This window comes from Helobdella robusta (genome assembly GCF_000326865.2).
Source record: "Helobdella robusta unplaced genomic scaffold HELROscaffold_1, whole genome shotgun sequence".
In the NCBI taxonomy this organism is placed as follows: Eukaryota; Metazoa; Annelida; class Clitellata; order Rhynchobdellida; family Glossiphoniidae; genus Helobdella; species Helobdella robusta.
This window is the reverse complement of record NW_008703570.1, coordinates 7,003,780-7,029,647: the sequence shown is the minus strand read 5'-3', so window position 1 is coordinate 7,029,647 and position 25,868 is coordinate 7,003,780. Positions and strand designations below refer to the sequence as shown.

Sequence of the window (25,868 nt, the reverse complement as noted above, 5' to 3'; positions counted from 1 at the left end):
AATTGTGGTTGTAACTGATATGAAGCATGAGTGTCAAAGTATTTATTTAGACTTTGTTTTAAAAATTATCTAATGGAATCATTTTGCTGAGTGAATATTAAACCGGCTGTCATTGTGTTTTGAGTAAACAGACGTGTTGAAATGTGATTAAAGTCAGGTGTGACTTTACTAACAGAAATTACATACCATATGGGAATTAGAATTTGTTAGAGTATTAAAAAAGAAAGATACTTTTTAATTTTGCAAATAATCAAAACAAAAATCTGTATTTTTTGCTCAATCTGTTTATATATATAAGTAGATCAAACCATTAGAGTTGAGACAGTCGTAGACTGTTAAGAAATATCACTGCATTTTCAGATGAACTGATCAAAGCTGAAAATTTAGCGATATTTTAAAATTATATATATATATATATATATATATATATTTATACATATTGCGTGTGTGTTTGTTAGTGCTAATAATTGTGGCTAGCATTGTTAATTCTGCTAATTCCAATATTTGTGCTTATGGCATGAAAGTTTCTAATCACTAAAAAATTAATAAAACATACTACACGTATGTGTGTGTCATTATGTGTGGGTCTATATAAATGTGAAGAAATTGAGGAAGAGAATATTTTCTATATTTTATAGGCGTTATGAGTGTCCGTCTGTCTGTGTACTTGGATGTGTGTGTGTGCGTTTCGATATAACATCCATTTTGACTTAACTGAAAAGGTTGTTTCTTTTCATAGAGGTCTCAAGTCCTTTGTTGCTGCACGGCCTCCAGACTAGACCTCTAAACCGGACCCTGTTTGTAAAAGATGTTCATTTGTTTTAAATTTTTAATCTGTTATATCTAACAAGGCGAGCATATATTAGCTATAGTAAATCCTTAACAAAACAAACAACTTTTGTATAGGTGCATTTAATTCGATATTTTTTACATTGAAGTGTAGGCGCACACACGTCTTCTTCGCATTTGCTTAAATGTCAACTTCAGCGGGTTTAAGATCTCTTGTGTCAGTATTAATTGCACACAACAATATTTGCACAGCGATCCACTTTAGTGCTTCAAACGGCGTAATGCATACGACTTGCACAACATCATTGTGTAACACAACAAAGTACACATCATTTATAAGTAACATCCTTTCGTTCATTTTTATAACATCAATTTATTAATCTGCTTACGGATAATGTCAAAATTAATTGCGTAACAGTATAACAAACATTTTATGAAGTCTAAAGCCGACAATACATTTCGTTGGGTTAGTTGCGATTGTTTTAAACATCAAATGAGTTTAAATAATTGTTTCTGCAATTAAGAGAAGCCAATTGAAAATGTTATATATATATGTTATATATATGTTATATATATATATGTTATATATATGTTATAACTATATGTTATATATATATATATGTTTTATATATATATATATATATATATATATATATATATATATATTTGTCGAAATGATCGAAATTAAATAAATTTGATAGCAAAAATGCTTGAATAGAGGAAATAAATAGGATCGTACATGTAAAATAAATAATTAATACATACATACACATATAGATAAATAATTAAAATATTGAAGTCGTTAAACTAGGAAATATATCGCCCCTATTGTTTTGATTGACAACAACAATTTATTTTGTCACTCATAACACCAGGCTTGCTGTTTGTTAGCAATTATAAAACCCCTATCTACCATCATCAAGATGTCAAGTTAGCAGCTGTTTAGTAATTTACACCTTACTCGTTTATTCAAATAAAATATTATCCCATTTCTAACTTTACGACTAATGTTAACTTGTAAGATGAGAATGAACTGTGTGTTTATAAAATCGTGAATTTCAATTTTGGAGTTAAAATAGAAACAAATTATACATCTAAAAACACACACACACACACACGTCACACACACACGCACGTCACACACACACCTATCACAACAGCGTCAAGACATTCCATTAATTAATCGTCTTCATCCATTTGTTCTGCAAACAATAGAAATTGGAATTTAGTCAAACAATCGGTAATTCGCTCTTTAAGTTAGAACCTAATAGCAAACAAGTTGTGGTGTTGTTTGTGTAGCCATTCAGTCAACCAATCAATCGAATCAATCGACCTAATTGGAAGTTAGTTATGCAATGGTGACATGCCAACAATGTGAATAATGTATGGATGGATGAATGAATAGACATTTATTGCCCTATTCATTATAACCATCAATAACTTCTATATAAAGCAGTTTATCTTATGCTGAAGTTTCAATTTATTCGCTGACAAAGGACTTGAGTCTTTATTTGTATCACGTTTTTATCGAATTCTTTTAATAGTAATAAAATTATTATATTGGTATTTTAAAACGTTCTTTTAGCAGTAATACAATTATTATATTAAAATTTTACAACAAACATTTTCGGATTTTATGAATTTTTTTGCAAGATAGAAATAAATTTATCATGATTAAGGTAGAAAAGCACTTAGTAAACTTTCATAGTGTTGATGAATTGTGTAGGAATGATTCTTTTCAAAACATTGCTGCCGATTTATCGTTGCTTTGTGAATCAGATGAAGGATGTAAAATACCAAAACCAATTTCGTGGCCTAAAATATGTGATCCAAGATTAGGCAGCCATCCAAAAAATCTTCAACTGCAAGCTGACCTACGTTGCAATCTACCAAACGAGAACAGCAGAGACGAGAAAATTTCATGGATCACGCAGCAGGCCAGCGCAGTTCTACCGAAAGTATTGAACATGTCCTACGAATTTTTTTCAATTAATCAACATCGATACGATAGTTTTTTTGTGTCAAACCATTACAACGAATTAAAAAATATTTATCGAAATGATTTTAAACATTCTTCATCTTCTACTCCACCAAAAAATTTGAGTGAAACTGAAAAGGTATCGCACAGAATTGATTACATTTCCAGAAATTCTTATAGCACTTCGAACGATAAAATGTTTCACAGCTCAAACTGTTGCAAAATGAAACAGAAAAAGATGTGTGTTTCGCCAACATTACCAGACCCAGCTTTTGACAAACGTGAACTTGAGATATCACCCACAATTTCTGACGTATCAGCCAAAGAAACGTGGAATTTGGATGTTGAAAACGAGAAAACATCCCCAAACACTGGCAATGCAAAGAAAAATAGTGATAGAAGGAACCGAAGAATATATAAAGATTACGAATTGGAGAAGATGGAGCTGACATTTATTAGGTGTGCTGGATATCCTGGAAGAGATGCAATCTGTCAACTGAGTCGAGAATTAAAGTTAAGCGAGGAAAGAGTACGAAACTGGTTTCAAAACAGAAGAGCAAAATCAAAAAAGCTAACAAAAGCAGGAAACAAATCGCCACTCCAGTCTGTCTCTTCAAACACTGTTCATCATTCGATGTTCAACACTTTGAATAGTTCGGAGTTTTACGCAGCAGCTGATCTTGCGAAAAAATTTTTATAAAGTATTGTACGAAAATTATTATAAATATAAGACTTTTTGAATATTTTTTAAACATTGATTTTTAAAATTGTTAAATAGTTTCTTTTATTCTATTAAAAAAATTAGAAATGAAAGTGCTTAGTATTCTGAATCACTTTTAAACAAAATTTTATAATTAAATACTACACAAAAGATATTCAAAAACGTTTCCGAATGATTTTACACTAAAAAAATACGGATAAATTAAAATATGATAAGTTGACTGAAAAGAGATTAAATATTAAAAGGTTGCTATGACATGGGCCAAAAAATATCGGGCTCACCAAAAACAGTTTTTATAAATCCAACTTCATTTTTTTCGAACAATTTGAGTCGGCCAGCTCGTTTAGATGTGCTGTTGGAGAGACCGCACGCCGATTTTGATGTGCAGGTGCGACACGCATGGAACCCTCTCGACAAATCCACAAATTTATTCATAAAGGACGATGATATGCTGACCGTTCACAGACACCCTGTTGCTCAAAGTACTGATTGCATTCGAGGAAAAGTAATTCTGTTAACTGTTCTTTTAAATTGAAATTACTAAATGTTTCTTTTAACATGAAGTCTTCAACTGATTAAAAAATTTTTAGATATAATATTCATCATATTTTTCTATTTATTTTTTAATCAATGTTTTCCCTTATTTAATTTTAATAAAATCAAAGGTAGGTTACACTAGAGGCATACATGTCTGGGAAATATATTGGAATGCAAGACACAGAGGAACACATGCTGTCATTGGGGTGGCAACAGGGGATGCAGTTCTTCAGGCACCAGGGTACAGTTCATTGGTTGGTAATGATGAAAAATCTTGGGGCTGGGACTTATCAAGAAATCGTCTCTGTTATAATGAGCAATCAAGAAGAAACGGAAACGTTTCAGAATTTAACAAAATCTACCCTCAATTTCCTGGTTTTGTCGAAGGTGATATCGTAGTAGTGCCTGATAAATTTTTAGTGATTCTTGATATGGATGAAGGAACTTTAAGTTTCATGGCTTCCAACGTATATTTAGGTGTGGCATTTACAGGCTTGAAGGGTCTTATTCTTTATCCTGTAGTGAATGCCGTCTGGGGCCACTGTGAAATATCGATGAAATATATTGGTGGAATGGAAAGTAAGATTCACTTTAATGCATACTACATTTTAATAAAAAATTAAATGATGAATTAACAAAATACATTGACATATCCATAATTCAGTGGAACCATTAAGCTTGCAGTGTTTGAGTCGCCAAGCCATTAGATGGAGTCTAAGGGATTGCATATCGCTGGAACATGTCAACAACTTACCACTACCCAAAAAAATGATTGATTACATCAAATGTACTAGTCAGCAAGCGTCATGAATACTGGAACTTTTTATTTGTTAATCCTTCCCATTTATTTTTTTTATAATTTCAAACCAATTTTGTTCTTTTAACTTTAATAATTCATCATGCAAGAAGAAAATAAGAAACATTTCCCTGTCTCATTTAGAGTTTTTATCTAGAGCTGTTGTTTCATTCCATACAATATATAAGGTTGTTGATGCATAAGAGTTCTCTGACAGACTTTATTCATTATTTCATTGAAATTGTTATTGTGCAATTTTTAACAAGTTTTGTTCGTATTCATTTTGTTATCTCTAGTTTTAATTTGTTGAAAATTGTCACGAACATGATCTTTTTTTAAAACATGTGATTTTATTACACATAAAATAATTTTTCATAATTAGTCATATGGTAGTTGTTTGTTGATTTTTATAAATTTTATATTTTCATGTGTTTAAAGATAAAGATGAAATACATTTTTGATCATTTTTTTTCTAAATGTCAATTCAGTAAATTTTTGTTTGTTTCTTGTCACCATTTTGCCCTGATGACGCCAGAAAGTTTGTTGTAATCTGCCAGGAGCCTCCACATTATTCTGCTTAATCTATGTGTTTGAACAACTCCTCTTGGTCGAGATGTTAGCACGCATCTGCATGAGTGACAACGTTTTATTACAATTCATCATTATTTTATCTGGTGAGATTTCATATGAATATGAAAGCAAGTAAAATGTTTTGTGAATGTACACTAAATTAATATTATTTCTAACCTATAAGCACATTCAGACATGACACCTTAAACTGCTTAAGTATATGGTTGATGAGTTAGCTCAAGGAGTAAAAGTATCGTGTTTCTGACTTTTTTAACAACATTTAAAAAGCAAAAATAAACAATTGTAGACCGAGACTACTTTATTCTAAATTTTCCTTTACAATTTAATGATTTTTACAAAACAAACTTAGATATGTATCATTTGTAACGTTTTCCACTTTTTAAGCAAAGTTATAGAAAAAGATTACCTGTTGACTGTTCTGTTAGGACAGGAATCTCTAGGCAATATTGTGAGTTCTTGTGAAGCATGTGACTGTAAAACATTAATCATTAATGAATTCAAAAAAAGTTCATAAAGAAGACTGATCATGATAGAAAATTTAAAAACTAACTCTTATCTCTTCTGGTAACATCTTTGCTCTTTTCAAAGCCACCAATCTCATCCTCAGTGGTGCATATTCGGTTGCCAGTGCTCTTCTCTTCACATCACGTCTCATTGCCCAATTTATGTACCGAGTTCTTACTTGAACTTTTTGGAACTAAAGATTTTATAAGATTGTGAATGACACAACAATGAAAATTAAAAAACTAAAAAAGTACAAAAATTTTTTGAGTTCAATACTTTATAAAAATAGTTTAGGTTTAGGATAAGTTTTGTATAGTATAGTGATAGTCATTAATTACAGTAATATATAATATATATAATAAAAATTATAATTAATAAGTTGCTGTTTAAAACTCAAGTTAAAGCTTCAAGTGTCTAGTTATTTATTTTATTAGTTTATATTTTTATATTTTAAATATATATTTATAAATAATTTATATAACATTAACAAATATTTAATCAAATGAAAAAAATTAACTCAAACACAAACTTGATTTAAAATTAAACTATAAAAAAATTTATATAATACAATATGAATATATATGTTGGTAATAGACCATAATTTTTACAATATTCTATAAATAAATTCTTCCTAATGTTTGGCAAACATTCAATAAAATAGAATATTGTAAATATATATATATAAATTATGATTAATATTAAAAATTAATTAAAAAAATGGTCATAAAAATAAAGAAAAGAAACTTAAGAAACCGATGGGAGAGCAAATCCATTGGATATCTTGCAAAAAAAACTGAAAATTGAAGTTGACATCATTCCAGTAAAACTTTATGTTATATAGATAGATTGATAGATTATTAGCTGTTAAGATTATTAGCTGTTAATTTTTAATTCAAGCTGTAATACATCGACATATTTTCTCAGATCAATGAACGACTGTCAAAATTAATCACAACCAAACCCAGACAATCAAAACTTAACTTTTATACTTTTAAAATTTAAAAGTAAACAGCATACTAGCCATGAAAAATGTTAAACACTTTAGTTCAAGTTCATGGCTATGTTTTTACATTTGACAGGGTGGGGTGGGACCATCTGATTAAAATAAAACAGGGAATCGACCTTATATATATATATATATATATATATATATATTTATATATATATATATATATATATATATATATTACCAACCAATGACTGAACAAACAATATATAATATATGTCTTCTATAATTATATGTTACCAGCCAATGACTAAACAAGCAATATATAATATATGTCTTCTATAATTATATGTATTCTAGTTTAATAATACCGGCATTTTTAGCAAAAACGTTAGTATTACTATTAGATACACCGCAAGAAGGTAACGTTGTGCTTAATAGTTGCACCGCTGTTTCGAAGTCGCCACGTAAGTTTGAGTCGTTTTCAAGTTTTTCTAGTTATTTATCTCGACTTACAATGGCCGATACATTAACTGGGGTGTTAAAACGTTTTTATGATGATTACTCTCTATCAACATCCAAGAAATTAAAAATCGTCGATGCTTATTTGCTGTACATTCTGTTGACTGGAGCCATTCAGTTTTTGTACTGTTGCTTGGTGGGCACCTTTCCATTCAATTCCTTCCTGTCAGGATTCATTTCGTGCGTTGGATCGTTTGTGTTGGCAGGTCTGCTATTAGTTTTTATTGTTAAGAGTTCAGTGCTATCATCATTTGTTTGTTATTCTAATAATTTTCGTTTTTAGATGCGTTTGTGACTTGTGTAGTCCTGGTATTGTAATTTAAACAAATTAGTATTTTATTTTTAGTTATATTAAAAATTAAAATTTAAATTAAGCATTTATTTTTACTGCCATGGAATTGACCATTGACTGAAGTAGTCAATATGGACAAACCAGTTAGGAGTGGTCTTATTTTTATGAACTTTCATTTCATTTAAGATTTTAAGCAGCAAACATTAATTAATTAATTAATTATATATATCTTGGACATTTTTTCAATAATAATATAATAATGTTTATCTTTCTTTGATTAAAATATACAGTAATCTTAACTTAATTAAGCTATTAATAATTCACTTAATGTTGCTAACATTATTATATTGAGTTAATTTAATAATCTGATTCCTTCATTATTTTTTACTTATTATGGTTGTATGAAAAAAACAAGTAAAATGGATGTTATAAATTTTGATTATAGACTGAGATATCATATTCTGTATATTGTTAATGATCATTTATAATTATATAAATTGATAAATAAATTGATCTTTAATTGTGTTTGATCATAAAACTAAATTGAGCTTATAGCCACAAAAACAATCAATGTATTTGTGGAAAGAGAATTTTGTTAACTGAATCAGCTGAATCAATGATGTAAAAATATTTTTTTTATTTTTTAGTTTGCTTAAGAGTACAAGTCAACCCAGTCAATAAAGATGTATTTCATGGCTTGAGTCCAGAAAGAGCCTTTGCTGATTTTATATTTGCACACGTCATATTACATCTGGTTGTTATAAATTTCATAGGTTGAATCACTCGCAGAGGTCCAATTCTATTTTTTTTCTCAATTGAAAAAAATTTCATAAGCGTCCATTATTGTCAATTAAGCAATCAAATAAGTTTAATTTATCTACAGTAATCTTTTTAAATTTTTTCACAGGTTATTCCCATCATATTTATGAAGAAATGATTTTTAGTTGTGTTTGTTTTATTTACATTACTTTAGTTGTATTTGTTTTGGTGTTTTGAAAAAAAGAAAAACAGATTTTGTTTAATTTTTTTTTCAAAATATTTAAAAAAATCAAAAATATTTCTTTTGATAAGCTATGACTAACGAATTTATATAATATAAAAAGCGTCCAAAATTTTGAAAATCGAATTAAAACTTTAATTTATAAATAAAAGTTTAAAATACACTTAATTTCTCATAGGAAATGTTTATAATCTTGATACATGATATTGTAAATGGCTATTTTCATTAACAACCCTGCAAAACATCAAGAAAAATTAACTAAAATGAAATTAGGATTAACTATAATGAACTCTCGGTCTTTCAGAATGAATGCTTACATAGTAATCTCGTAAAATCATTAGTAAAATCAAAAAACAGATAAATACGAAAAATATATCCTAATTAAATTTTTTAAGCAAACGTGGCACTTTATTCATTTTCCATTCATTTACGTTAGCATCAATAAATTTTTGGAAAATACGACAATCCTCCATTTGGGGGTGCCTGCAGAATATATATTTCTGCTGCACATCCATGTATATGTGTATATGCCCATAATATGTATATAATATGTATGTATATATATATAAGTATCGTGCCATTTAGATAATTTCATTAAATGATAATTCGTTGATATAAAAATAGAGAAAGATTGTTATTTTTAACTTGAGTGATGGAAAAAAATAAATAGATGAGCTGTAAGCAGAACAACCAACATAGCAATTTCAAAAATATATGTAAATGTGAATATTCATTATTAATTAAAATGAGCAAAATTAGAATGTTTGAATCATCAAAATAATCGGCCAATCAAGGAAATACAATATCATGTCAACGGATGAACATGTTTCATGTTCATCACCGTTCGAACTTAGATCATTTCATTTGTTTCGTAGTGTTTGTTGGCTGTCAAACATTCATACATGCAAGAAAAAAAAATTAATGCAGTAAATTGAGGTATATTGAGGTTTGTTGTGTCTTTCATTGAATGTTGTATCTATACCATCCATTCAAAGTTACGTCAAAGTGTTGTATGCGATCCCTTAAGTTATCTGTATTTTTAAGAGTATTTTAAACACTTATTTTTTAATATATGTATATTTATAGTGTCACTGTTAACAGGATTGATTTCTGAACTTGTTTTCAAATTGAGCTTTTACATTTTTTAACATGAAGGGTGAGAATTCATTAGGTGAAGGTTGGTTCATGTGTCCGGCCACGGTCAATAATTATGACCTCAAACGAGTGACCTGCTGAAGTTGTTAGGCTGATTATAGTTGGCGCTCCGTCTGTAGGAAGTCAATGCACGTTTTGCTAGAAAAGATTCTGTTGAAAGTTTTTTGAATGTTGGGAAATGGTAAATGCGCGGTAAAGAAATTGCTTTGGAGAGTCTTTTCGATGTTTCATGTCTTGAAATTGTTCAAGTTCAAACTTATATGTAAACTTAAGTATATAAATAAATAAATAAATATATATATATATATAGATAGATATATATATATATATTTAGAATATATGATTTCAAAGTTTAGGGTGAGTCGATACAATGGGCACCTCTGATGGAGTTGCACTGTTGATACGACGGAAATGGCACATAAATCAGGCCGAAAGGTTATAAGGTAATGTCGATTGTTTCCATGGTGGAGATGATGGAACAGAAAGATGATAGTTAGGCTTTTTGGGTTAGAATTCAGCAAACTGTATAATAATTAGAAAAAAAACTACATTTGACTTTTGTTCGTGATTTCACTCGAATACCTTTGGAAGGTTACATATCATTTAAGTCCACCCAGTTGCTCATCTAGTTTCAAATACAGTCTCCTTCAAAACCAAAAAAAATTAGTATTATTACAAAAGATTACTAAGTTTAACTTCAAAATAGTTTATATCCTCTATACAAAATTAATTTAAACTAAAAATATGAAAATAATTTAAAGATATACGTGTGAGATATACAAAGACAAAAATTCCAGCACGTCAGCATGCAATATATTAATATAAGTATTATTTATTTTTTATTAGTAGTAATAAAGTATTTTCTAGTCCCCCTAATGTTTTCAAAGCATTATGCATGCTTGTGGTTAGGAATGAAAATGTTATCCAAATATGGACTACACATAGCCAATTTTTTAGCTCCAGCTTAATGCTTGTTAGATTGTTTCGATTTTTTAAAACACTTTTTAATAGGCTATTATAGGACTATTTCTTATTATTAATCTTTAATTAAATCTTTAATTAAATTTTAATATCGTCTACTCAAATCTACACGTTGTTCTTAAAATAAATTGAACCAACATGTTCACGCGCTAGCAAACACTTTTCGGTGAAACATAATTATTATTTTACATTATTAAATTATATTATATTATACTATACTATATTAAATTATATTATTGTTAACGTTGTTAATTTGTGGTTATCATAATAATGATGTATATATTAGTCCGCTAGCAATATTATTTCCAATAAATGCATGGAATATTTGTAAGAAGTTTCAGAGAAACATACCTTTAAATAAACAAATGAAATTCTACATTCACACAATTCACATATTGTCATATATATATATATATATATATATATATATATAACTGAAGTTAAATATCTATAAGGTAAAGATAAGGTAAATTCACCCTCACATGTTGTTTGACGAAAATATGTTTAATTTAAGAAGCAACCTTTTTTTTATAGTGGTCTTATATATCCTGATTTTTATATATCTTATATATCTCAATAATTAATAAAAAAATGAACAAGAAAAATAACGAATCATCCAAACAATTCTACATTATAAGGCTCAGACAAACACTTTCCAGCTGTTAACTCTTGTTCCATTACCAGTTGGTTCTTTACATGCTGCTGCTGCTAATTTTCAATTGTTACTCCTCAACTACTCATCTCATTAAATGAAATATATATTTAACGTCATTCATCTCCGATAAATTATTTGCGAAATTAATTTGTGAGCGTTGCATGTATTTTGCAGAAGAATGAGAAAATTTAAACTGAAAAAAAATCATTATAGCAAATTTAAAATATCCAGAATGTTTGTAAATGCAAACCGTTCAGCAGAGTATATACAGAACTAACACTGCAACAACAAAATTTAGTGGCAAGAAGAACAAAATTAATCGAGTTCAGTATCTAATTTTTCAACAATATGTGATCAAATTTTTTTTGCAAGATTAAATCTTGGATACTAAAACTTCACCATTTATTTAGCAAGCTGCCGGCACATCCTGTGAGGAACGTGTGCAGAAATGTGCGCGTGTTGAACATTTCGGCGGCACTTGCTTACGTGTTTAGTAGTAATATTACTTCGCCACATAAAACATTACCCTGGCTTGAATACATAAATTAAAAAAAATATCAACAACATGGTCTCCAAAGCAAAAATAAATAATTTCGTAAATAATAAAATGTATATGAATCAAATATATAAATAAACACATGAAAAGTTGTAAGAAAAATACATCCATTAGTTACGATGAAAATATAAATTGTTAACATGTATCATGTATTTGTCAATTATCAAAGCATCAATTAAACAAAATTAATTTTCTGAGTACTTGGTTCTTTGGTGTACAAATATACAAACATACATACAAGCATGCACATACATACATACGTACGTACGTACGTACGTACATACATACATACATACACACACACATACATGCATACATAAAACGCACTAACGTGTGTACATACACAAACATACATACACACACACGCATACATACTCACACACGCATACACATATACATAGATTTGATATATTAAAAAATGGAATGCTAGCGAGTTGAAACCATTTTAGCTTTGAAATTAATCAAAAATCCTCACTTTCATAATTGAGTCTACTTCTAAAACATTCATAAATTATTTCTAATTAAATAGAAAAATCAGTGAAAATTGAATAAAAAGTGTTAAAAATTATAAAAAAATAATTTCTTAAACATGAGGAATGAATGAGTGAATGAGCGAGTGAGTGAGCGAGTTAGTGAATGAAGGAATGAGTGAGCGAGCGAGTTAGTGAATGAGTTAGTGACTGAGTGACTTAGTATGCAGGATTAGTTTCTTTAGATCGTTTCAGTTGCACTTTTAATTTTTTCATGCCAATTTGGAATCCGTTCATGGTCTGTATGGCTGCACTGGCACTGCCTGGATTGTCGAAGCTCACGAAGCCTTCGCCAGCAATTATGTAAAAAAATTATCAAATTAATAATAATAATGATAAAATGGTTATTATTATTAATATTAATTATAATAATGAAGTCGGGATAATATTTAGTTGGAATGAACGATGTTATTGTTATTTATTAATCGGTGAGTGATCGAATGTTCTGAGGTTTCGTTTCGTTAAAATAATTCAAACGACAGCGTAACGATATGAAAGACAACGATACAAAGGATAACAATAAAAGTGGCAATGGTAGAAATGTAATCTAAAATAATAATAATTAGCAATAATTAATATGGAAACAAATAAAATAAATAAATAAATAAAATTAGTAATCAGTGGTGTAGCCAGAAATTTTCCGTGAAGAGTTTTGACAGTTTGTAAAAAGTTGCTTATCTTTTTTAAAATAATTTCGCATTCTAATGACTTTTCATATTAAAACCAGTATATTTTAATTTTTTATTCTACAAATTTTCAAAACTGTTTTTTGTGGACAATTTCATTTCAAAATTCGTACTGTGATTTTGTTATAAAATAAACTCTTACTCTAACAAAAATTTTTTTTGACGAGATATTAAACTCTAAAATCTTCTTGACGATAATAACAAATATATACGTGGATGAATAAATAAATAAATGCCTCCTGACCGAAACACTTGCTCTGACTGGTTGCACGATCTACGTAGACCATGGCGCTGACTACGTTTCCAAAGGGCATGAACATTTGGGTGAGCTCGTAATCTCCGAACTCCTGAGGTAGATGGTAGATGAACAGGTTACATCCGTCTGGTCCGTTCGGTGACATACATCGCGTCTCTACAAGGAACAATTTTGGGAATTTATTTCCTTATTTAACTGTTCAGTGATTTTTATTTAATATTCACATTTCCCATGAAGTAAACGCCGTTTAAAATTGATATTTGCGCTTGTGCCAAAACGAATATAAAATAATTATAAATTTAATAAATTTAGAGAAAAAACGAACAAATAAGAGCTGTATATAGCAATTTAAAACCTAATGAACGTGTCATAAAGTTGCATTCATTTAAATACATAGCAACATAACTTGAAAAATCGAAATAAGACGGCTTAACAAAATTAGGTGACTTCATATAAGTATAAAATCATGGTGTACAATTATACCTTCTTTGTTGACAACAAATGGTTGAACAATGTTTTGTTGCTGCTGCTGTGCCAAGAAGGATTGGAACTGGTTACAGTTGCTTGAAAGTGCTTGTTGGTGTGTTAATGTTATATCGTTGCTGTTTTTGTTGTTAAGTGATGTGTAATGTTTGTTGCTTATTGTTGTTTTTGTTTGTATTATTTTCTTACTGTTATGAATAGTTGTCGTTACATTCGTAAATTTATATGAACGTCAACTGCCCAAGAGATTTTAATTTATTTGAAATCCCAAGAATCTAATAATAGTTTTGCGAAAAGTGATTTAGATTTTTAGCAAACAAAAGGCATAATGGTTATTTTCGTTCAAATAGACAATAGATTGATCAAATAATGTTAAACTATGGTGCAGCTATAAAAATTAATTAGAACCATAAAAAATGTTAAAACGGCAATAACGATAATACGCAAACAGTAGGCACAACGGCATAAATAGCGGGCGGGTCCCAGAGAAATAACACTGGCCACGTAAAAACGCATGCATCACATCCATGAGTTTCTATATCCAGGGTTATCATATTTCAAATTTCAAACAAGAAATTTAGCTAATGGAATGATTTAAAATTTGCTAACAGAAAGATTTGTTCTTTTTCTGCGGGTAGACGTTTTGAGCAATTTCAATGTCAATGCTGTTGCTGTTGTTTGTGTTGCTGGTGTTAGTCCAGTTTGTTGGCAACTCATATGAGCATGGATCTACGAGGACTGGCACTGGCAAAATATCATGATGAGGATGAAGGTGATCATGGTAGAGATGATGATGAAGATGATGGGGATAATGATGATGATAGAGATGGTGATGAAGATGGTAGTAAAGACGATGATGGCTAATTGGTAAACAAATTTATTGTCTGAATAGTTCGTTCTTAGTTCTTAATTACTAAGTTATACAAAGGAATATTATCTCTAATTATATCAGCCAAGGACATTAAATTTAAAACTGTATTTGAAAAATAGTAAAACACGTAACCATAAAACATGAAGACACATAAAAAGAGACTACATATACAAAAAAAAATAATGATACATATACAGATACAATGTGGAATGTATACATAGAATTAAAAAATAAAGGTATGTATACACACAAAAAAGAATATATATATATATATATATATATATATATATATATATATATATATATATATATATATATATATAACATAAAGATAGTATTGTAAACAAACCTGCAGTAGCAAACTGGTGGACCCCATTCATTAACTGCTGCAATTGGTCAGCACATACAACAGTGTGGGCTACATGGTTAAACATGGTTAAGTGTGGCTTTGGTATATTGTCATTGTATATTGTGTTTGTATAATTTTGTGGTTGTATTATTTCTTGTATGAGCTTATCATTCGTACTGTTTCATAGTTTAACCTACTAAAACATGTAAAACCTACTAAACCTACTAACTAAACCTACTAACTAAACCTACTAAATCAACTTAAAGCTTGTTTGAGTTGCTCATTTGAATCTTCAGTAATTTGCAATTTTGTTTTGAGTTGCAGATATTGTATAAATAATTTGTATCACAGTGTACAACGTAGGATATAGATTATTCGTAAGAAGATTTTGATGGCCAGCAAGGCAGCGCAAACACTGGAGCGTGTTTCAGGGTGGTTGTCAAATGTTTAAGTCTTCCGTTGTCTAATGAAAACTTTTCATGATTGGTTTTTGAGAAAGAGATCTCTTTTTATTTGAAATTATGAGCAGTATTATAAATGATAAGATTTCATCCGATTTCATGAAACAATTTTTTAATGGTTAATTTTGTGACATGAATGTTTACATGGAACGCTTCAGGAAAAATTCGACTGTTTGAAAGAGTTTGGCCCTTAAAAACACTAAATTGGCATACAAATGCAACTTCACACCTTAAATAAATTTGATGGATGCAGCTCCGTCTGTCGAAATGGAAACGTTCAACTATTTTCAATGGTGCAAGAAATGGATGGATGAATGGAGGGATGGATGTATGGATTGATGTATGGATGAATGGATGTTATATGGATGGATGAATAGATGGATGGATGAATGGATGTATGGATGGATGGATAGATAGATGGATGGATGGATGTATGGATGGAGAGGCCAACGCGCAACAGTTTGATTTTTTGTGTTTATCTCTTTTTTTTAATTTTAAATTGAAGTCATTTCTAGCATGCAATGCACATTTTTTCAATTTATAACACGCGATTTAAAACATTTTACACCCCACTCATATTTTATTGCATAATGATCACGCCATAACATGAATACACATATTTTTTTTGGTGGTTTGATAACTTTCAAAATTCTTGAAATTTTTTTAAAGGTTGAGATGGGTGAAAGAAATTAAGATTTTTATTTAATTATTTTTTTTAATACCACACATAAATCCCGACAAAGTTAATGATTGTTGTTTATAAAGGTAAAAGACATGGAGTTTAAAAAGTAATTTCTTAATTGAATTATTTGTTGAAATTTTCATTAGAAATGTTTATCAACCATTTATTAGAAATATTTATCAACCATTTATTTAGGTTTCGAGATATTTGTATTCGTAACTACTTGCTTCGGATCCATGTTTTTTGGAATTTAATGAATTTCCAAAAGTTTAAAATTTAGTGCAATTTTTGTACATATATATTTTTACCAATAAATTTTCTATTTTTGTGGTTTAATGTTTCTAATTTTTTCATTGATTTAAATTTTTGTTTGAAGTTTCATTGTTCAAAAACTTAGATTTATGCTGGAATTTTACTTAAAGAAGCAATTCATTGGTTGAAATGTTCAAATTTCTAAGTCAGATGAATTGCTGGGGATTGCAGTGTAAGTGGACGTGGGACTTCAACGGATGACTCGGCATAATAGAAGATAAATTAATGCGGCAATAAGTTATCCTCTCTAAAACATTACCAAAATGAAGTTGACTGCACTTACACATGCACATACTACAGACACATATAAACGTGCACTAACAAACACGCACATACAAAAACTCACATAAAAACATGCACATAGAAATAAGCACATACAAACAATATACAAACGTGCAAATACAAATGTGCACATGCAAGCATGCACAAGCTCATACAAACACACACACATTCGCATAAACTCACAGGCACATACATCCCAGCACACTTGAACGCACAGACCTCATCTCACGCACGAACGACAGAAAACAAAAGGAGAGCGCATCAAATGGGAAGAAATTGCAAAGAATGATGCACAAAAATAACGATAGTGAACAAAATCAAAAAGCAGGCAAGGAAGACTACAAAGAAAAAGATAAACAAACAAAGAAGCAAACAACATAATTGAAGCAAAATCACGCGCGGACAAACACACAAGGGTTACACTGAGAATGGCATGATCAAACGATAATGATGAAAGAATGTGTAATGCAGTACTTTTAAATCTCCAACTGCAAATGCATTTGGGCTAATCATCCTGATTATGTTATATTATAACTGTATGTTTGTTTCCTTACTCTACCAAGTTACGAAAAAAACTGCCTCTCTCCAACTTCATGCTCGTTTCAAATCTAATCATATTAAAATCTTTTCCAACATGTACGTATTAAACTTTTTCAGTGCTTTTCAATTGATTAAAATTAATCAAAGAATTGAATAATTGAAATTTTCAAACTCAGTCAAAATTCATCTGTGGCCATTGGAAATAACGGTTAATAATCAGAACTTTAAATATCATGTATGAGAAATATTTCATCCAATTGAAATAACAATTAGGTGGCAAGTTGTCTTGGCTCATCATTTATCAAATGGTTAGCATAACGTTCCTTAATAAATATTCTTTCTCTCAAGAAACTCTCGTAATAATTTGGCTCGTTCCAAAAATGACGGTGCAGTCTTCTTGCTGGAAAATTAAATGGAGCGCGTCAACTGATGTTGTTGTTGTTGGAATATTTGCAAAGCCGAATCATCATCAGGAAGACCATTTGTTGCCCGACCAATTATCAGACGGAAGTTTCTCTACTATGTTCACGCACGAAATAAATTTTTTAAATTTTCGAATTTGCCGGGAAATTATATTAAGTGCTCTGCTTAAATATTTTTTGTCAAATTTTCAACATTAAACTGTGCCGAACGTCCAATTAAAAAGCTATATGCCACTTAACATCTTGAATAATCACAGCAAAATATTCATCTGCCGAATTGGAAAAATTTAACTTTGAGATATTTTACACTATTTTTAAGCAATAACTCAACGTTTAAATATTATTAAATTATTTATAAACATTTTCAGTGTAAATGTTCAGTTCATTTAACTTTTGCTGCTCATCTTTGAGTGTTGTCCGCTACTTACTACCCAATAATTCAGCAATTTACCAAATTAATGTACGTAAGTATGAATGGATAAATGAATGACCAAAAAAACAACAATCAAATGAATTTATAATGTTATATATTGTAATATGCACGAAATGCATGGCACTGCTGACCAGAATGGAGTCTTCAAGCGATCGAACCAGGTTCCCGCGCAACAATAGCAAAGTGAGACTACAACCACCCCTGCCAACTTGTTGACTACATCTACAACATCGCTACTTTAACTGCATTCTCCAACAACTAGAGTAATTACCAAACAATTATTAAATAATAATGATCAGTTATAATAATTAACTTGAAAAATATTTAAAAATTATGAACTAACTGGTGTATGGTGAGACGAGTGTCTGGTTGATCATGGCTGGGGAGGTGATGAGGGAGGGGTGGATAGGGTAGGCCGTCATGATTGGGGGGATCACTGTGTGGGTGGTCTGGTGCAGAGAGTTTGTCATTGAGGACGCTGTTTGAGGAGCGTTGATGTGGTGATGAAGATGATGATAAAGAAGACGATGTGATAATGATGCAGATGATGATGAAGATGATGATGTGATGATGTTATGATGATGATGTGATGGTGATAATGATGAAAAGGATGATGAAAAGATAATAAGAGAGAAGAGAAAGAGAGAGAGAGAGAGAGAGAGAGAGAGAGAGAGAGAGAGAGAGAGAAAGAGAGAGTGGAATATAAGGTGATGGAGTGATTGATAGCGTACATAAAATGATAATGATGATGATGTAATCCTATGATGATGCAATCATGTGACGATGACAATGTTGTTGTTGTTGATTGATGATGATACGATAATGACGAAGATGACGCGGTGATGATGATTATTAAGATGGTGTTATTGTTGTTAAGATCTTCTGTTTTCTAAACATCGCTTGATTTGCGCGCATATAACTTCAAAGTGAGATTTTATAATAATAATAACAACTACAATAATAATAATATTATAATTACATATACAAAATATATATAATAATAATGAAAAGTTATTCTTCTTATTGGTTATAATAAAGATGATGAGAAAGAAGAAAAAAGACGAAGAAGAATTAGAAAAAAAGGATGATGAAAAGCTGTTGGCATCAGCGTTAATTTTGAAATGTTTTTAATGATGAAAGATTGCTCTGAGAAGACTTATTAAACTTTGATGAGGTATAAATTAGCTCCAGCTATGGAATCACTCAATTAGTCTGCCAACACCAATCAATTATTTGCACCTACCTTTAATGAACATTTTACGTTAAAAAGCACCGAATAAAAATTTAAAAATTATGTATGAAAAATAATATAGACCAAAAAAGCGCGCCAAACTGACCTGACGTGATGCCAGCTGGTCCGCCGTTACTGAGGCCGCCACTGTTGCCACCATTCATGTTGTTGTGCATGCTGCTCGCTACCACCAGGGCGTTTGTTGTATTGGCAACGATGTTGTTGGAGTTGTTGGTTGGTCCCGAGTTGATATTGAATGGGGGAGGGGGAGGCAGAGGGGGGGCCGCCAGGGCAGCGATAGGGCTCATGTAGCCTCCCGCAGTCGCCACAAATGTCTGATGTGGTGGAATTTTGTGTTTGTGTCATTTAAATGTTGCCGCATTAGTGTGATGTTACGAGGTTGGCTGAAGTGATTGTTGCATAATTTGTTCACGTTGTCGTTGCAGTTGCGTGTGTGATCGTGTGTGGGTGGCATAAAAATGACGAATTTGATATTGCCCAAAACTTAAATGGCTACGTTGGGATCTGTTTTGCAACAATATTTATATTAATACTGTGGCCAGTGCATGCATGTTGTAATTAATTTAAAACAATGCTATGCGAATGTTGATGGGTGGTTTAATATTGATACAATCAATTGACTCGCATATGAAAGACATTTTTACATAATTGTTAATAATGAAACAGACAGACAGACAAACAAAGAGACAGATAGATAGACAAATAGACAGACAGACAGACAGACAAATAATGAAGTTGGTTGTTGTCATTCATTCGATAGTTTCAGCTTCCATGGACCACCACGCATTTTCATTTGAAGAATTTATCACCTCAAAATAATTGCATATTGATTTACACAGGCACACACCCACAGACTGACAAAGACGAATGCATGCTCACAAACACACGCACTCATTCCTCTTTTTGTACACGAGTGTACATTTATGTCGTTGCGTATACAAACAGATTTATACTCATGCAGACGTACGCATAAAAAAACATACGTAGAAAAAACGCACACGCAAACGAATACGAATAATGCATTGTACACACATTCACTCACTCACACACACACACACACCACACACACACATAAACACCACACACACACACGGACACAAACATCTCTTCACATTCACCACACACACACACACACACACACACACACACACACACACTCACACGCACACAAACATCTCTTCACCATACACACATCCACACACACACATGCACACAAACATCTCTTCACCACACACACACACACACACACACACACACACACACACACACACACACACACATACACACACAAAAGAAAACACACCACACAACAACAGCAACAACAACATACATCAGCATCATCTATTTCTTCCTATCAAATTTCTTTTAATTAAACTGTGCACAGGCACTCGTTCTTGACGACACACCCAAATTGTCTTTGTACACATTACGACAAAACTAATTACATATCTACTCACATGTGTACAAACATATTCAAACAGTCGTATCTTGTATAACTTGCAGGTATAATCACATATAATATAATATAAGAAATGACACATGAATTATTTACATTGTATGTTAATTAATGCATTGTTAAAGTTTTCACATAAACACGTATATGCAGATACGTGTATACGTGTATAATACACCATTTAAGCATGCGAGCACTGCTGCAGTAGTAATAGTAGCGTTTAAATATGCATGCTTCAGAAGGCCTAATATGAAGTTAGTGATTGATTGTGGCAATGATGAACGCTGATATGTTGCTGATGTATTGTAGTGACATGAGCAGACATGAATACATGCTTACACGGATGGATACACTGATGGATACAGGGAAGGGATAATCGATGGATAGATACACGGATACATGGATAGATACACGGATACATGGATAGATACACGGATACATGTATGAATTCACTGATGTTTAAACAAATCTGTGCGATAACATCGATAGATATTTAGTCTAATTACAGATGTAAAAATATAGCCAACAGTGTACAAATATGAATCGATTAAGTATGATACACTAGATACATGAATGGATACAAAGATGGACACGTAGACGGATACATGGATGGATGCAGAATGGATACATAGATATCTATAAAAAATTCAAGAAGAAATCATGAAGGGAACAACGAATGGGTCGGTGAATGCGTGAATTTTTAAACAAACCAGTGCGAGATTAAAGATTTAATATTTCAAAGACAGATCTAGAAGTGTAATAAACAATTAAAAATAATAATCGATTGGGTAAGATTATAATCCAATCAATAATTGGAAGGTTGGTTAGATAGATGGATGGATGGATGGATGAATGGATGGATAGATGAATGGATAAATGAATGATTGATGAATGAATGAATGGATAGATAGATAGAAGATCTTTCAATCTTATAAGAAAGTTTGATGAATGATTGATGGATGAATGAATGGATAGATAGATAGAAGATAAATGGAAAGATGAGTTGATTATTTGACTGACGGAAAGATCTATTACGAAGTGATGAAATGAGTAGACAAACAAATGAACGGACCAGCAAAAGATGGATTGGTGAGTAGAAAGTAAAGAAGAGAAGTCGAGAGAAGATTGGAATTTGTAGTTGACGAACGAACGTGGAGGACATACAACTGCATGCATGCATGCATAATGCATCATTATTAAAACATCCAAATTATCTAGCATCTAAACACTTATTTTAAACATTAAAATGTTGTCTTGACTGATTTGTTTATTACGATCGGAATTTAAATATAGCATGGTAAAATTTATTTAATTAAAGAAACAGCTACCTATATTTTGTTGTGTTAACGATGGTTTTAAAAATTTTAAATTTTAGCACCAAAAATTTCAGTTTGTTATGCGGTATGGTATCAAAAAATGTTCATATCGTCAAACGATGTAACTCAGACCAATCAAAGAATGAATGCCTTCATAGGCGAGAAGTGAGACGTTATCGTTTTTGAATGAATGAATGAATAAATGAATGACTGGACGACAAAATAAATGCATAAATGAATGAATAGATGAATGGATGAATGAATGAATAAATGAATGAATAGATGAATGAATGAATGAATGAATAAATGAATGAATAGATGAATGGATGAGTGAATGAATAAATGAATGAATAGATGAATGGATGAATGAATGAATAAATGAATGAATGAGTTAATAAATGCAAAATTCATGCAAATGGAATGAATGAACAAATGATTGATTTGATGGATGCATTCGTAAGGAAAATATATAAATATGCATGCATGCATTTATAAGGATATATAAATACATACTGTATGCAGAAACGTGGGATATATGCACGAGTCCGTGGTTAAAAACAATGGATCATGTATGCATGCATGCAGAGTACACATAGGATGTGCATTTAATTAGGATGATCTATCGATCCTTGGATACTACTGCAGATAGCAAATGGACACGAAGACGAAAGAAATTCAAGAGATAGATGAAAGAGATAACATGCGTAATGGCCAGCAGGAAGTTGCTGAAAGTTGAAAAAACATTCCGCTTGGGAAATGAGATAAGTAAACGAACAATATCAAACAAACAAGTGAAATTGTGCACGAGTTGTACATGTACCCACAATGAAGACATAACCATTATTTAAGAGGAAAACACACGCTAGCTGTTGGCCTAGGTAATTGAAATTGTAAATGTTGAATCTCTGAAATTTTTCAGAAGGTATAATGCTTTAAAAACTACGCGAGTATAGAATTTATTTCTATACTCATTCTTTAGCTATTTTAATGCAGAGAATGTCAAAGCAGACATGCAAATGTTTTTGTCATCAAGTAATAAAAAGGAAGAATTATAAATAGATCCTAATTAGCAATGAATATATTCAAATTATGACTGCGGCATAACCACTAGAAAATAAATTTCACTTCATAATTTTTTAACTGAGACATTTCAGGATAATCGTAGAAAACTTTTCAACACAAAGCTATTCGAAGATTAAGATTAAAAATCTTTTATGAAATATTAATTAACATCACGCCTACAAATTTTTGTTTTTTTTTTTCTGTCTGCGTTTATAAAAGATTTTCATTTTTAAAATTGCTCCTTCAGTAATGAAATATTAAAGTTTTGAATTATGTAATATCCATTTTGAATTGTTTAAATACACATAGAAAAAGTAATATCTGATGGGAAAAAACGAAAATAAGTAACCGGTTGAAAAGCTGCGGGTGGGAACTGATTGTGGGGGTAGGCGCCGATGATGGGGGTGATGGTGAGAGGGTTGATGAGGCTCAGTGGGCCGACCATCTGCTGCATCCTTCGCATCTGACGCTCGCTCTCCGTGTCTGCAAACTTCACCACCAGACTGGAGGATGCGCCCTGTTCGTTGGTGGTTGGTGGTGGTTAACAGTTCTCGTTGAATCGCTTGTTGTTAAATATTTGGAGATATTTTATTGCGGTAATCATCATTATATGGTACATGCGCAAAGAACAACCATGCTGGCCAAATTATTTTGTTCAATGCTGCCGGTTCAATGTTATTCAATGTTAGATTGTTTGTCATTGGAATTATAAAGAAAAATTCAAAACCGCAAAAGTTTTCACACTGTAAAAAAATGTACACAGTGAAAAAAATGTAGGATTTGGAAAGTTTCTAAATTGTAATTACGGCCTTACAAATGAATGTGGCAAAAATTAATCTATTGAAAAATAAATCTGCTGAAAATTAAAATGAATAAGGATAGAAATGGATGAAAATTGAAATGGAGGAAGATTGAAATGGATGAAGATTGAAATGAATGAAGATTGAAATGAATGAAGATTGAAATGGATAAAGATGGAAATGAATGATGATTGAAATGGATAAAGATTGAAATGGATAAAGATTGAAATGAATAAAGATGGAAATGAATAAAGATGGAAATGAATGAAGATTGAAATGGATAAAGATTGAAATGAATGAAGATTGAAATGGATAAAGATGGAAATGAATGATGATTGAAATGGATAAAGATTGAAATTGATGAAGATTGAAATGAATGATGATTGAAATGAATGAAGATTGAAATGAATGAAGATTGAAATGGATAAAGATTGAAATGAATGAAGATTGAAATGGATAAAGATTGAAATGGATGAAGATTGAAATGGATAAAGATTGAAATGGATGAAGAATGGAACAAAGAAGAGGAGATATTAATGAGAACTCACAGGCATGGTCTGGCTACCATGCAGTGCGTTGATGACAGCTTGAGCCTCCGAGTGACTTGCAAATTTCACAAAAGCACATCCTAAAATGGGGTATGGATAATCAAGTTCTTTCAAAATTGTTTAATATAACAAAAAATTGGTTTTTAATGAAGTTCGTGAATGAAAAGTTTGTAACCATAACCCTGAGACAACGAGAAAATAACCTAACAAACTTAACTGTATAGTGTATAAAGTTTAATATACAAAACTTCAAATTGAAAACTAACAGTTATGATGAACATTCACTGCTAAAATAATTTAAACAGAATGATTGCCAAATTTAAAATTACGCAAAATAACATTGGCAAATTTATTAGATCGTTGAGTCTTTTTTTTTATTTCCGTACGTATACATGTATGTATGTGTATAGGTATGTGTTTGTGTGTGTGTGTGTGCGCGCGCGGGTGTGTGTGTATATTGTTTTATGTTTTAATTCATTTCATGTTTTAATTCTTTAACCATTATGCCTATTTTATTTTTGGACATTGTTAGTTCCTCACCAATATACATGATGAATAAATGAATAAAATGGTTCTCATTCCATCTCTCTCTCTCTCTCTCTCTCTCTCTCTGATGAATTTTGTTTAAATTGAAAATATATAAATAAATTTTGACTTTAATGAAAAAGTGATAGGAAATTATTTATTTGGCGGGTCTCTGAAAAAAATAAGAAAACTTTTCCTCGGGAAGAAAGATTGCAGGCTGCTTTAAATTGAAACTTTGCTTAATAAATTGACTTTGAAAAAAAAACTATTCATCGTCATCATAATCATAATCATCATCGTCGTCGTCGTCATCACCATCGTCATCGCCGTCTTCGTTATCATCATCATCGTCGTTATCATCATCATTATCAATATCATTATCGTCTTCATTACTATACATCCAGTGATCAGGGGCGTCATTTCAGATTTTGGTTGGGGGGGCGAACTCATGTGGTCTATGACTTAGCATGTAACATATACATATATATATATATATATATATATATATATATATATATATATATATATATATATTTTTACAATATTCTATAAATTCTACCGAATGTTTGGCGTTAATATGTT

General features: G+C 30.9%; 5 protein-coding genes across 5 annotated transcripts in view; 3 read left to right on the top strand and 2 right to left on the bottom strand.

The window, feature by feature from the left end:
- Nucleotides 1-3,263: 3,263 nt before the first annotated feature.
- On the top strand, nt 3,264-3,425 carry HELRODRAFT_127967 (hypothetical protein; the record flags this gene model as incomplete). The annotated part of the gene is made up of 1 exon (XM_009011040.1): nt 3,264-3,425. A coding segment is annotated over one exon (162 nt), but the record flags the coding sequence as incomplete, so codon positions are not given.
- Nucleotides 3,426-3,741: 316 nt separating this feature from the next.
- Nucleotides 3,742-4,835, top strand: HELRODRAFT_62606 (hypothetical protein; the record flags this gene model as incomplete). The annotated part of the gene is made up of 3 exons (XM_009011039.1): nt 3,742-3,993; nt 4,154-4,604; nt 4,690-4,835. Coding segments are annotated over 3 exons (849 nt in total), but the record flags the coding sequence as incomplete, so codon positions are not given.
- A 495-nt stretch (nt 4,836-5,330) lies between these two features.
- On the bottom strand, nt 5,331-6,097 carry HELRODRAFT_63562 (hypothetical protein; the record flags this gene model as incomplete). The annotated part of the gene is made up of 3 exons (XM_009011038.1): nt 5,331-5,448; nt 5,819-5,883; nt 5,963-6,097. Coding segments are annotated over 3 exons (318 nt in total), but the record flags the coding sequence as incomplete, so codon positions are not given.
- Nucleotides 6,098-7,379: 1,282 nt separating this feature from the next.
- Nucleotides 7,380-8,454, top strand: HELRODRAFT_155584 (hypothetical protein; the record flags this gene model as incomplete). Its single annotated transcript, XM_009011037.1, has 2 exons — nt 7,380-7,590; nt 8,324-8,454. The coding sequence occupies 2 exons, from the start codon at nt 7,380-7,382 to the stop codon at nt 8,452-8,454; spliced, it is 342 nt and encodes a 113-aa protein (XP_009009285.1).
- Nucleotides 8,455-12,712: 4,258 nt separating this feature from the next.
- The window catches only part of HELRODRAFT_62054 (hypothetical protein), a gene marked incomplete at both ends in the record, with an annotated part of 32,029 nt that continues 18,873 nt past the window's right edge, over nt 12,713-25,868 (bottom strand). The window contains 6 exons of the mRNA XM_009011036.1: nt 12,713-12,840; nt 13,484-13,651; nt 18,674-18,808; nt 19,698-19,896; nt 23,763-23,930; nt 24,762-24,841. Coding sequence (XP_009009284.1) covers nt 12,713-12,840; nt 13,484-13,651; nt 18,674-18,808; nt 19,698-19,896; nt 23,763-23,930; nt 24,762-24,841 — 878 coding nt within the window. The remainder of the gene's footprint in view (nt 12,841-13,483; nt 13,652-18,673; nt 18,809-19,697; nt 19,897-23,762; nt 23,931-24,761; nt 24,842-25,868) is intronic.